At 43.7% G+C, this 12,451-nt stretch overlaps 1 protein-coding gene and 1 long non-coding RNA gene across 2 annotated transcripts in view; one reads left to right on the top strand and one right to left on the bottom strand.

The window, feature by feature from the left end:
• Positions 1 to 2,598: 2,598 nt before the first annotated feature.
• The window catches only part of GOLPH3L (golgi phosphoprotein 3 like), a 109,179-nt gene continuing 99,326 nt past the window's right edge, over positions 2,599 to 12,451 (bottom strand). The window contains exons 4-5 of the mRNA XM_082242760.1: positions 6,002 to 6,116; positions 2,599 to 3,354 (exon numbers count right to left, since the gene is read on the bottom strand). Of these exons, the coding sequence (XP_082098886.1) occupies positions 2,927 to 3,354; positions 6,002 to 6,116 (543 nt within the window). The 3' untranslated portion in view covers positions 2,599 to 2,926. The remainder of the gene's footprint in view (positions 3,355 to 6,001; positions 6,117 to 12,451) is intronic.
• On the top strand, positions 7,082 to 7,998 carry LOC309543126. Its single transcript, XR_014224750.1, has 3 exons — positions 7,082 to 7,259; positions 7,292 to 7,565; positions 7,884 to 7,998. It is a non-coding gene; the product is annotated as an uncharacterized lncRNA (long non-coding RNA).

Below are 12,451 nucleotides of genomic sequence, written 5' to 3'. Positions count from 1 at the left end.
AGTAAATGGGTACCATTGCTCCATGGCTGCCATTCAGGTGATCAAACACTGGACCATCCCATGGGCTGCCAGGCAGGTGACCAAACACTGGACAAAATCCAAAACTTAGTCGGAGTTTAAGGAACTGACATTTAGGTAGAGTAAGCCAGTCTATGAATCTTTCTGAATCCAAAGGATAAGCAGGGAAAATGGTATAAATCAGAGGAGTGATGACTTTATTTGGTGCAGAGGATTACAGCCACAAACATGTCAACGTGTTTCAGCTATTTAGGCCTTATTCATTAATAAATAAGGCCTAAGGGTCAAAACACGTTGACATGTTTATACCATTATACTGTTGTAACAACTTATCTTCTGAAATAAGTTAACTGTGAGGCTTCAGCAACCCTGTGGTCAGAGCACCAGTTCTAGAGCGGCTAGGGATTATAAACAGAGGAGGTAGTAGCACTGCAGCATTCGCTTCTTCTCTAATGAATCTTTCTGAACTGTGACACTGACTTCTAGCAGAGATTTCATAACCAGTCACCAGGGGGGCCTGGAGCAACCCTATCTGTTGGATATGGCCTCTTATCTGTATATAATTCGCCAGGAGGGTTCAGATTGATGAGTGAATAATGCAGCATAGGCATTCTATTTACAGAATCACATGCCAGACACCTCCATGTTTGCTTCTTTTTGAAACAGCTGCTGGTTATTCATATGTTCTTGGGTTATTTCACAAGACACAAACCCATGAAAAAAAAAAAAAAAAAAAAAAGAACATCACGTAGGAATACCTGAAAGACAGAAGAGGATGGAAGCATGTAAAAAGCCAGAAGCTAGAGCCCAATGAGCCTGCTTGAGCTACATAAGCTACTGGAGACATCACTAGCCATTGCAGAATAGATAAATCAAAAAATTGACACCCCCGGTTATCTTTATTGAAAAGGAAAAGAGATCTGAAAGATGAAACCCACTGCTGTCAAAGCATACTCCAGGGATGTTATCCTCATCCTTCCACAATACGCAAGTCAGGAGATACCGCTATCCCAAACAAGCTTCAGCTCCTGCTACAGACACCTGTTGAAGGATGGGTCCACTTTTGCCTCAAATCAAAGGCTAGCGTGGTCCTGGACATACACAAGAACCCTTGATTTCCAAACAGACCTTTAGGGTCACAGCAGATTAAAATATTAGGTAGGTTGTTGCCTCTTCTTCAATCAAGATCAAGATCTTCTTCAATCAACACAATCAAGATACAGACACAGTTAAGCAGCTATTATGGCTTATTACTGCAAGTAGTTCGCTTTTTAATTTGTCTGCTTCTCAAGACCATCGACAACTTTATATCAAGGACATGGGTGTAGTATAAGGTGTACGTATAATCTGGCATAAGGTGGTAGATGATGCACTACAAAACATTGGTAATATGGCTACAACTGTCCGGGAGTTACTGTATAATTCTTCCTGGTCTCTGCAAATACAGACAATATAGTATGTGCCACGTTGCCACCTTTGTGTGTGGGTTGGTACCTCAAACCAAGTTGGATGGAACGTTGCCATCTTTACCTTCAAGTGGAACTAAACCCATCGATTTAAAGGTTTCAAAAAAACAGCTACATTCCCGGTATGCCAGGAATGCCAACTAACATTTGCTTGTGTTCTCAACCAAACTGTCAAACCATCAAATGGCTGGTGTCATGGCTGGTGTCATAACTGATCACATGTGCAGCACCATGACAGTTGCAGATCAAACACAAACTTAGATGGCAGCTTCCTTGGCTGAAAAGGATAGGAGGGTTTAGTTCCGCTTTAAGATTGGACTTCGTGGAAAAAAAGCCACGGTCCTTTACTTGTGAGACAAAAACACAGCAAAGGCTCCATTATGGGAACTGACTTTCCGGTACGTTTTTGCCAATCCTGGACAAGATGGAATAAAGGAAGCTTACAGTGACCCTAAAAATGGACAAGGTGCCAATTATTGCAGTCATCGCCTCAAGCTGTACTCATACATACAAACGTTATCAAGAGATCGACGCAAAAGGGTACAAGTGTGCAAACATGAATATACGTCACTCACACCAAAGAATATCCACCGACACTGTATGAAAAAAAAAAAAAGGCCAGGCAGATAGCTGGGCCTAATGAAAAAATAATTATTTTTTTCTTCAAAACTATAAACCAGCGTGCAATTTTCGTTTTTAAAGGTGGGATTATCATACTTTTTTACCTCTTATAAAGCTGCATTGGAATTAGTAATAAGATCAAATCAAGAGTACCATTGCTGGCCTAAAAACGAAAACCTAAAACTTACAGAAAAAAAAAAAAAACATGGACAAAAAGTAGCCACTTCCCCATATTTGCCCACAGTAGGGCAGATCCAGATCAGCTGGAACGTTAGACAAAAAAAAAAAGTTAAAGACTGACAAGACTGAGGGTGGGTTACAGGAAGCAGGCAACACCACAAGTTTGTATTCCGTGTGTTGATTTGGGCCTAGTCCGGAGTCCCCCAAGAGACCTGTGGGTAGTTTGTCCTTCTAATTCGAGAATAATTCAGCTTGAGATTGATAAATGGAATGGTCTCCCTTACATCTATCTCTACAAATCAACTAAAAAGGGATGGATCCAGTAAGTTATTGGTCAAAGCCACTCATTATCCACCCAGACTGGTGCTTATGTGATGAAAATGTGATTGCCTCATCAACAAAGGTGCCTCAAATGTCCATCTTTTGTAAAATGTGTTCTGTATACACAGATTGGTTATTTTTAAAGAGTGGAGGTTCAAGGTGAAGGAAATAAAACGTGGGGCCATCAAACTGGGGGATCCGAAGTTCATGGTCTCTGTTTAAACAGCACTTGCGCTCCGTTCTTCTTGGTAACTCATGGGCTGTCCTAGAGAATCAAATGGTTACATCATTTTCTATGTCTCTATCTTTGTCCACGTATCTTAAGATTTGTTGAAAGCGGACAACACGGCCCATATCATTTCTGTGGCATTGGGTTTGCTGGCTTCTACGTCGGGATCCAAATCTAGGAGATCTTTCGATCTGTTCATGGCCATGTCATATTTTTCATCGGGCAAGGTGGAGTAGGCGTTTTCCAGGACATCGGAGGAATGGGCCAGTATCAGCAATCCTAGTGTCCGTTTGTCCATGCGATGCGGGTCGTTAACCCATTTGTCAAGTACACTTTCTTGCAGTTTCTTCACCAGCCGCTGCTTCTCCGTGGTGTTGGTGACAGGATGGGTGGTCATATCAAAGAGTAGAAAGTTTTGCTTCTCTGTGGTTAGAATTCCTTTCTCCACCAAGCTCTTGGCAATGCGTTCACGCACATTTCGCAGTTGATACTGAAGCTTGAATGGATTCCATGTTTCACCTGACGCGAAGAAAGAAAAAAAAAGTCAGGATTTGTTTTGGGTCATTCAGTTTATATTAAACGTATTGCCAACTACATATTAAAAACACGCCAAGAGAAAGATTTATTAACCCTAGTTACCAGTAAGCTAATCAACAGCAGAGAATGCCATGTGACCGCTGCAAAAGCATCAAAAACTTGGCAGGTACTGTATATCTTTGCTATACGGACAGTAACACACCTGTATTATTCAGTTACAAAAGATTGGCATGGAATATTGGCTGCAGTTTTTGGCAGTGCATTGTGAAATGATTTAAGGCAGAGGTCTCAAAACTTTCAAAGCACTTTCACTGTCCTTCAGACTTCACGAGGCTGGACTGTGGCCAGTGGGTGTAGTAAATGTCCCAGCGTCAATGAGTGTAAACAATGCCTTGTGGTCAGTGGGGGTAAAAAAAATAAAAAATTACATTGCACCTGTGGTAGGAGGAGAAACCGTGACCCATCATTGGTATTAGTAGGAGTAGTGGCCCATCGTTGGCTTCAGTGGAAGGAATAGTGCAGCACCATTGATAGTAGAAGGAATAGTGCCCAACGGTGGGGTCAGTGACACGTATAGTGCCCCGCCATTGATGTTAGTGGGAGGAATAGTGCCCCGCCATTGATGTTAGTGGGAGGAATAGTGCCCCGCCAATTGAGGTTAGTGGGAGGAATAGTGCCCCGCCATTGATGTTAGTGGGGAGGAATAGTGCCCCGCCATTGATGTTAGTGGGGAGGAATAGTGCCCCGCCATTGATGTTAGTGGGGAGGAATAGTGCCCCGCCATTGATGTTAGTGGGGAGGAATAGTGCCCCGCCATTGATGTTAGTGGGGAGGAATAGTGCCCCGCCATTGATGTTAGTGGGGAGGAATAGTGCCCCGCCATTGATGTTAGTGGGGAGGAATAGTGCCCCGCCATTGATGTTAGTGGGGAGGAATAGTGCCCCGCCATTGATGTTAGTGGGGAGGAATAGTGCCCCGCCATTGATGTTAGTGGGGAGGAATAGTGCCCCGCCATTGATGTTAGTGGGGAGGAATAGTGTCCCGCCATTGATGTTAGTGGGGAGGAATAGTGCCCCGCCATTGATGTTAGTGGGAGGAATAGTGCCCCGCCATTGATGTAGGTGGGAGGAATAGTGCCCAGCCATTGATGTAGGTGGGAGGAATAGTGCCCAGCCATTGATGTAGGTGGGAGGAATAGTGCCCAGCCATTGATGTAGGTGGGAGGAATAGTGCCGCGCCATTGATGTTGGTGGGAGGAATAGTGCCCCGCCATTGATGTAGGTGGGAGGAATAGTGCCCCGCCATTGATGTAGGTGGGAGGAATAGTGCCCAGCCATTGATGTAGGTGGGAGGAATAGTGCCGTGCCATTGATTTAGGTGGGAGGAATAGTGCCGCGCCATTGATGTAGGTGGGAGGAATAGTGCCCCGCCATTGATGTAGGTGGGAGGAATAGTGCGCCACCATTGATGTAGGTGGGAGGAATAGTGCCCCACCATTGATGTAGGTGGGAGGAATAGTGCCCTGCCACTGATGTAGGTGGGAGGAATAGTGCCCTGCCACTGATGTTAGTGGGAGGAATAGTGCACCGCCATTGATGTAGGTGGGAGGAATAGTGCCCCACCATTGATGTTAGTGGGAGGAATAGTGCCCCACCATTGATGTTAGTGGGAGGAATAGTGCCCCGCCATTGATGTTAGTGGGAGGAATAGTGCCCCGCCATTGATGTTAGTGGGAGGAATAGTGCCCCGCCATTGATGTTAGTGGGAGGAATAGTGCCCCGCCATTGATGTTAGTGGGAGGAATAGTGCCCCGCCATTGATGTTAGTGGGAGGAATAGTGCCCCGCCATTGATGTTAGTGGGAAGAATAGTGCCCGATTGTAGGTGTCAGTGGAAGCTATTGTGCCCCATTGTTGATATCAGTGAGAGAAATTATTCCCCACTGTTGACAGTGGAGGAAGGAATACAGCCTTATCGTTGGGTACCAGTGGGAGGAATAGTGCCTCATATCAGTGAGAGCATTTGTGTCCCAAGGGTCATTTACAGCAGTGGATAAGTTGTTAGTGATCACCCTACAATTAATGCCATCGTCAGCTGTAATTGACCCATCTGTCCTCTAGGCCTCTGCTCACCCTGCTCTGCAAATGCTCAGTTGCTCTTCATTTTTGGCACTGTGCCGAAAATCTGAACCACTAGAGGACGATCTGCTGACAGCCTAAAGATTTACTCCTGCTCCGGAGCTCCGGGCTTCAGCAAAATGCCAGCGTCACACAAGAAAGAAAGAAGAACACTAATTTTGGTAACATAAATATTAATGAGGAAAGTATGTTCCTTGCTAAAGAACATTATTTTTTATGGGTAAAGGTCCACTTTAAGCCTTGCTCCCCAGTTTCTGACCCACAAAAGGCAGCCAATGGCACTCAAGTGGAGAAGAAACCCCTATAGACAACCAGCAAAATCAACAACAAAAAAAATCATCATTCCACATTCCGAAAAAAACACGGCACTCAATGTAGCCATGTTTAAAATTCTATGCTACGAGTTGCCCAAACAGTTTGAACACAATACATTGTTTATGAGGTCATACAAATAAGCAGAAGCAGCATCTGAAGATAGTAATCAAACCTTACCGGTGAGTAATTCTATCCAGCTCTGAACAGTTTCTGCAGGATCTGTGGCTTTAATGTGTTTTAGGGTCTCATCCAATAGAACGTCACCTGTCGGGGCATCAGACTTCAACAGAACCTGTGTGATGGACAAGAATACATACAAGAGGTGAAACCCAAACCCATCATTATATGCATAGGTCTAAATGACCTATAAAAATACGAACTTGACTATAGACTAACAGATGTTATAAAAGTATAAATCACCTATATTTTTGTCATTAAGCAACGCATTCATGCAAAAGTAATTTTTCAGATGCTGTATAGGTGGGTTTTTGTGGCCCAGGCCACTGGCTGCCTACCTACATCTCGTAACACTCCAGGAACAAGATGGGTCACTGTTCCTGGTCCTGTTTCCGTTTCCAGCTAACTTGGCGTTTTGGGTGTTCATGCCCACCTTTACATGCCCTACATTCTCTATATTAAAAAATAAATAAGCCTAACACCTCCTTGAATCTAGTATGGCAGGTAGAAAAGCCTAGGAAGGAACTTTAGCACAGAAACCACACAGCCTAAGAGACATACAAACTCTTTATCACCTACAAAATTGGAAATATTAGCCATGAGTGAACGGCTCTCAACTGCAGTTTTTTAAACCTTACTTCCACAACTGTCCATACTAGTGCAATCCTTCCTAAGCAACATATACCCAAATCCACATACAGAGACTGCATAAGTTGTCCATGTATTTATCTTGTCCAAAACCTCCAAGTCCTTTGCAAGTAAATGTCCAAACTTGGAGGCCTGTAGATGAAGTCATGTTCTAGTCCAATCTTTCTTAAACATTTTATCCCAAAAACCATTAAAATAAAATGAAGGTGTTGGGGAACCCTTGCTTAAACCTAAACAGCAGGAGTAAGTAGAAAAGCCTTTACATTGGCCAGTGGGAAGAATATTCCTTACATTAGAGGTCAGTGGAAAGAATGTTCCTTACATTGGAAGAACTAGGGAAGAATGTTCCTTACATTGGTGGACCAGTGGGAAGAATGCCCTTACATTGGTAGTCAGTGAGAAGAATGCTCCTTACATTGGAGATCAGTGGGAAGAATGCTCCTTACATTGGAGGTCAGTGGAAAGAATGCTCCTTACATTGGAAGAACTAGGGAAGAATGTTCCTTACATTGGTGATCAGTGGGAAGAATGCCCTTACATTGGTGGTCAGTGGGAAGAATGCTCCTTACATTGGTGGAAAGAGGGAAGAATGCCCTTACATTGGTGGTCAGTGGGAAGAATACTCCTTACATTGGGGGACAGTGGGAAGAATGTTCCTTACATTGGGGGACAGTGGGAAGAATGCTCCTTACATTGGTGGTCAGTGGGAAGAATGCTCCTTACATTGGGGGACAGTGGGAAGAATGCTCCTTACATTGGTGATCAGGGAGAAGAATGCTCCTTACATTGGTGGTCAGTGGGAAGAATGCTCCTTACATTGGTGGTCAGTGGAAAGAATGCTCCTTACATTGGAGGTCAGTGGGAAGAATGCTCCTTACATTGGAGGTCAGTGGGAAGAATGCTCCTTACATTGGAGGTCAGTGGGAAGAATGCTCCTTACATTGGTGATCAGTGGGAAGAATGCTCCTTACATTGGTGGTCAGTGGGAAGAATGCTTCTTACATTGGTGGTCAGTGGGAAGAATGCTTCTTACACATTGGCGGAGCTAGGGAACAATGTTCCTTACATTGGAGGTCAGTAAGAAGAATGCTCCTTACGTTGGTAGACAGTGGAAAGAATGCTCCTTACATTGGGGGTCAGTGGGAAGAATGCCCTTACATTGGTGGTCAGTGGAAAGAATGCTCCTTACATTGGTGGTCAGTGGGAAGAATGCTCCTTACATTGGTGGAAAGAGGGAAGAATGCTCCTTACATTGGTGGTCAGTGGGAAGAATACTCCTTACATTGGGGGACAGTGGGAAGAATGTTCCTTACATTGGGGGACAGTGGGAAGAATGTTCCTTATATTGGGGGACAGTGGGAAGAATGCTCCTTACATTGGTGGTCAGTGGGAAGAATGCTCCTTACATTGGAGGTCAGTGGAAAGAATGCCCCCTTACAAAAGTAGTAAGAAAGTAACCCTTTCAGACAACTAAAAAGATCACAGTTCCCATGCCGCTGATAAACAGTGTTGTCCCCGAAACTAAGCAGGCACCATTGGATGGGAAATCAACCAGCCACAGATCAAGGAGCCCCTAGCAACCTCTGTTGAAACCCTAGGGTTCCATGAATCCCTGGCTGGGAATAGCTGTTCTAGTACTGCACATTAGTTGGGAATTTTTTTTTTTCCTAACATGAGAAATTATTTGGCTATATGAAACCTGATCTTGTCAAACCTTAATGCTGGGTGTGCTAACTATGGCTCATGGAAGTAAAGATCACTACAATAATATGCAACACTTACCCCTACTTTAGTATACACTTAAAGTGGTTCTACTTTTTCTTTAGTATCACTTTAATTTGTTTTGGGAAACCACACACTATAAACTATGCTTCCTTTTTTCTCTTGGTGCAAAGTCCATGTTCTAGGCCTTATCTAAATGAAAACAGCCTACAAGGCCAGAGGAGTTTCCCTCATCAGTCCCTACATAGAACCAGTAATTGAAAACGAAAAAATACCACGCTTGTGCCAACTCTAATAAAGCGTACGAGCTGCAAACACATCAGTGATTTATTTATCACAGTAAGGATTTGTATAAAAAGTGTTGAGCTATCATAAAATGTCAAGTAAAAATAAACTCAAATATAGATATAAATGAAACTGTTGAAACGTGAATAAAAGATTTAAATACCATATTTATCGGTGTACAACACGCACCTTAATTTTAAGAGGGAAGTTTCAGGAAAAAAATTTAAGTTTAAATAAAAAAAAACTTTGAAGCAAAATAAGGTCAGTGCCCATCAACGCAGCCTCACCAGTTCCCATCAATGCAGCCTCACCAGTGCCCATCAATGTAGCCTCACCAGTGCCCATCAATGCAGCCTCACCAGTGCCCATCAATGCAGCCTCACCAGTGCCCATCAATGCAGCCTCACCAGTGCCCATCAATGCAGCCTCACCAGTGCCCATCAGCAGCCTCACCATTGCATGGAGATTAGAGCCGTCGGATAACACAGAGCGTGGATCTCCCACTTACTCGGCGGCCGCTGTTATATGAAGTCTTTATCTCCCAAGATAGACGTCACATATGCCGGCATTGGATCACTGTACTGTCTATCATAGGAGTCGGTCCAGGAGGCGGGACTTCGTATAACAGTGGCCTGCCGAGTAAGTGGAAGATCCCCGCTCTGTGTAATCCGGTGATGCTCCCCCCAATTTCCCCTCCGAGGCAGCCCAATTAAAATTATCGTTGTACCACGCACACATTATTTGTAATGATGTACTGTACGCTGATAAATACGGTAAATAACAGTCCCAAAGAGATGATGAGGAGGAGATCTTGCAGCCAGAAATCAAAGACGACTCACATCACACTCCTTTCACCACAGAGGCTGACCACCAACACATGGACAAGATGTACTCTTTATCAAAAACGCCAGGACACCCTGGTGACTGGCAGGTCTGGTGGGTTTTTGGGATTTCCCCTGTAAAACCACACTGCAGTAGAGGTCAGGTAATCTGCCTCAGGATGTACTCCACAGTGGAAATCCCAAACTCCCAGACACGAAATGTATACAAATAAAAAAACACTATGTGTGTATCACTCACATAGATAAAATGTACATGTGCATGTCTCCACAAACATCCGGCAAATAAAAATGGCATTCGCTCACTTTGGGATAACGATGACGTAAACAGGCCGCTCCGCCCTACGAGTTCCGTCACCAAAGTACTTCTCCTGGAGCGGCTGATCTATGTCACTGCGTTATCCGGAAGTGACGGTTGAAGCTATTTTTTTCACCTGCCAGATGTTTGTGGAGAAACATGCACATATCTATGCGAGTGACACTATTTAATAATCCAATACTTTTACGGTTTTACACTATCTAGTGTTTTTTTTTTATTTATTTACATTACGTGTCTGGGAGTTCGGGATTTCCACTGTGGAGTACATCCTGAGGCGGTATCTTCATTTGTTCCATGACCTCTACTGGAGTGTGGTTTTAAAGGGGAAGTCCCCAAACCTTTCCAGACCTGCCTGTCACCAGGGGGTCCTGGGGTTTTGGTAAGAGTACGTCTTGTCCGTGTGTTGGTGGTCGGCCTTTGTGGTTAAGGGAGAGTAATTTGACTCAGCTCTTGGAGACTGTTTGAACACTTTCATTTATATCTGTATTTGAATTTATTTTTACTTGAAACTTCATAAAAAGTGCACCTCTTTTATGCCAACCTATATAGAACCAGCCACGGAAATAGATTACTCAATCTTGAAATTATTAGGAATTGTGCAGACTTACTAATGAATGATTTAGATTTACCCCTTTTTTTTCCTTCACTTCAAATTGTTTCGGACTAATCAGGCTGAGAGTTCAGGGTCCCCCTAAAGTCTAAACATTTTTTTCCCCTCATACAGTAGGGCTGTGTCCGGACTGATTGGGTTATTGGCTTAATTTATCTAGGGGTGAACACAGAGCCTATACTCACCCGATGGCTTAGCGTTGGTGTCCAACAAACAATTTTGTTCTGTGCCTTTAAAGTCCCACCTAAGGGGAAACCACTCTTTCTTTAGCTTTAGTTAAAATACCGCTTTAGCTACAGGGCTCTGTTAACACTTATGCACTTACAGAAGTCTAAAGACTGCATTAAGTCAGGCACCTCACAGGGCAGCAACTGTCAGACCGAACAGGACCTCTAAACCTGACATTCAAGTAAAGAGCCAGGAAAAGTCAAATAAGGGAGCAAATATGATACTTATGCAAGCTTGAACAGTTAATGCTTGAATATAAGGCCAACTGTAGGTCAAGCAGTAAATGCTCCTCCTCCTATTTCCCGAGATACAGATGATCAGTAGAGGAAGCACTTAAAATATATCTAAAGCCAAACTTTTTTCTATTTTGTATAGAGTAGGGAAGGGTTAACATTTGTCAGAATTGTTTTTTGGCATTTGTCTCATTAGGGAGACTTCCCCTTACTTCCTGCCCTGCAGGCTCAACAGAAAGTAAGATATCTATCTAATGAGCAAATCCCTGCTAGTCTAATAGGATGCAGTCGCTGTTTGGGCAATAATTCTGTACACGACTCGGTCAAACTGACTTTTATTGAGCCAGGTGGTGCCTGCTACTGTGACTTATAATAGTCCCTGTCCTTCGTCCCCACCAGACACAGCAATGACAAGATCATGAGCCCTTTAAACAGTAATGCAAACAGCTGTAAATGCTGGGGCTTACGTCAATGTGATACACCCTCACAGATTATATGAGAGCCAAATGAGGCTGTAGAGGACAGAGATCAGACAATGTATTTACTGTGGATCACCAATTCTGAACGCACCACGCCTCCAGCTGTTACTACTCCGTCACTGACATTCTACACCGCAGCTAGGAAATGTGCAGCTCCCCAGCGAAGGTGAAATTACTAGTCGCAGTCAGGACGGAATGTCTTAAAGTGGAGCTACACCCTTCATTTTCTCATTCTTTAATGTTTTGGAATGCATGCAATTCCCAGCGGGGTTTTTACTGTATGCCAAGGTTTCTCAACCAGGGTTACTGAGGGTGTTAGAGGTTCCTTGAGCAATGAACAGAACAGATAAGGTTCCACTGACAACATTTTTTTTAGCTATCTGTAAGGGGGTAATTCTTCCCGATGACCACAAGTATAAGGAACATTCTTCCCACTGACCAAAAGTGCCCATTCACACTATGCAGTGCTACAGGACCCATTCTAATAGGAGCGACACAAGTTGCTCCGACTTAGGTCCTGTACTACTTCGGGGCGACCTCGGAGCGACTTGCATAGACATTCATTATATGAAGTCTGTGCAAGTCGCGGTGCACGCGACTTCACAGGTCGCCCCCGAAGTCGGAGCGACCTAGTGTGAACCAGCACTTACACCAATGGGGGTTCCCAAGACAGGAAAGTTATTTCAAAGGCTTTTCATTGTTGAACAGGTTAAAAAAGGCTGCAAATGTTTAGGCATTCTCATGTTTATTACTTTTGTTTGTATTGGTAGGACATGAAAAAGCAGAGAAACAAAAAGCCAAATCTGACACATTCTATGCAAAGGTCCAAATGGACTGGACAAAATTTTCAGCACCCTCAATTTAATATTTGGTAGCATACCACTTGGAAAAAAGTGAAATCAAAATCGCTTCCTGTAACCATCAATGAGTCTTACACCTCTCTACCGGGATTTTGGACCACTATTCTTTTGCCAGCTGCTCCAGGTCTATCACATTGGAAGGGTTCCTTTTCCCAACTGCAGTTTTGAGATTTCTCCAAAGGTGCTCTATGGGATTTAGATCTGGACTCATTGCTGACCAGTTCAGT

Source organism: Pelophylax lessonae (assembly GCF_965119305.1).
Source record: "Pelophylax lessonae genome assembly, chromosome: 13".
Lineage (NCBI taxonomy): Eukaryota > Metazoa > Chordata > Amphibia > Anura > Ranidae > Pelophylax > Pelophylax lessonae.
This window is presented reverse-complemented; position numbering and strand designations above follow the sequence as displayed.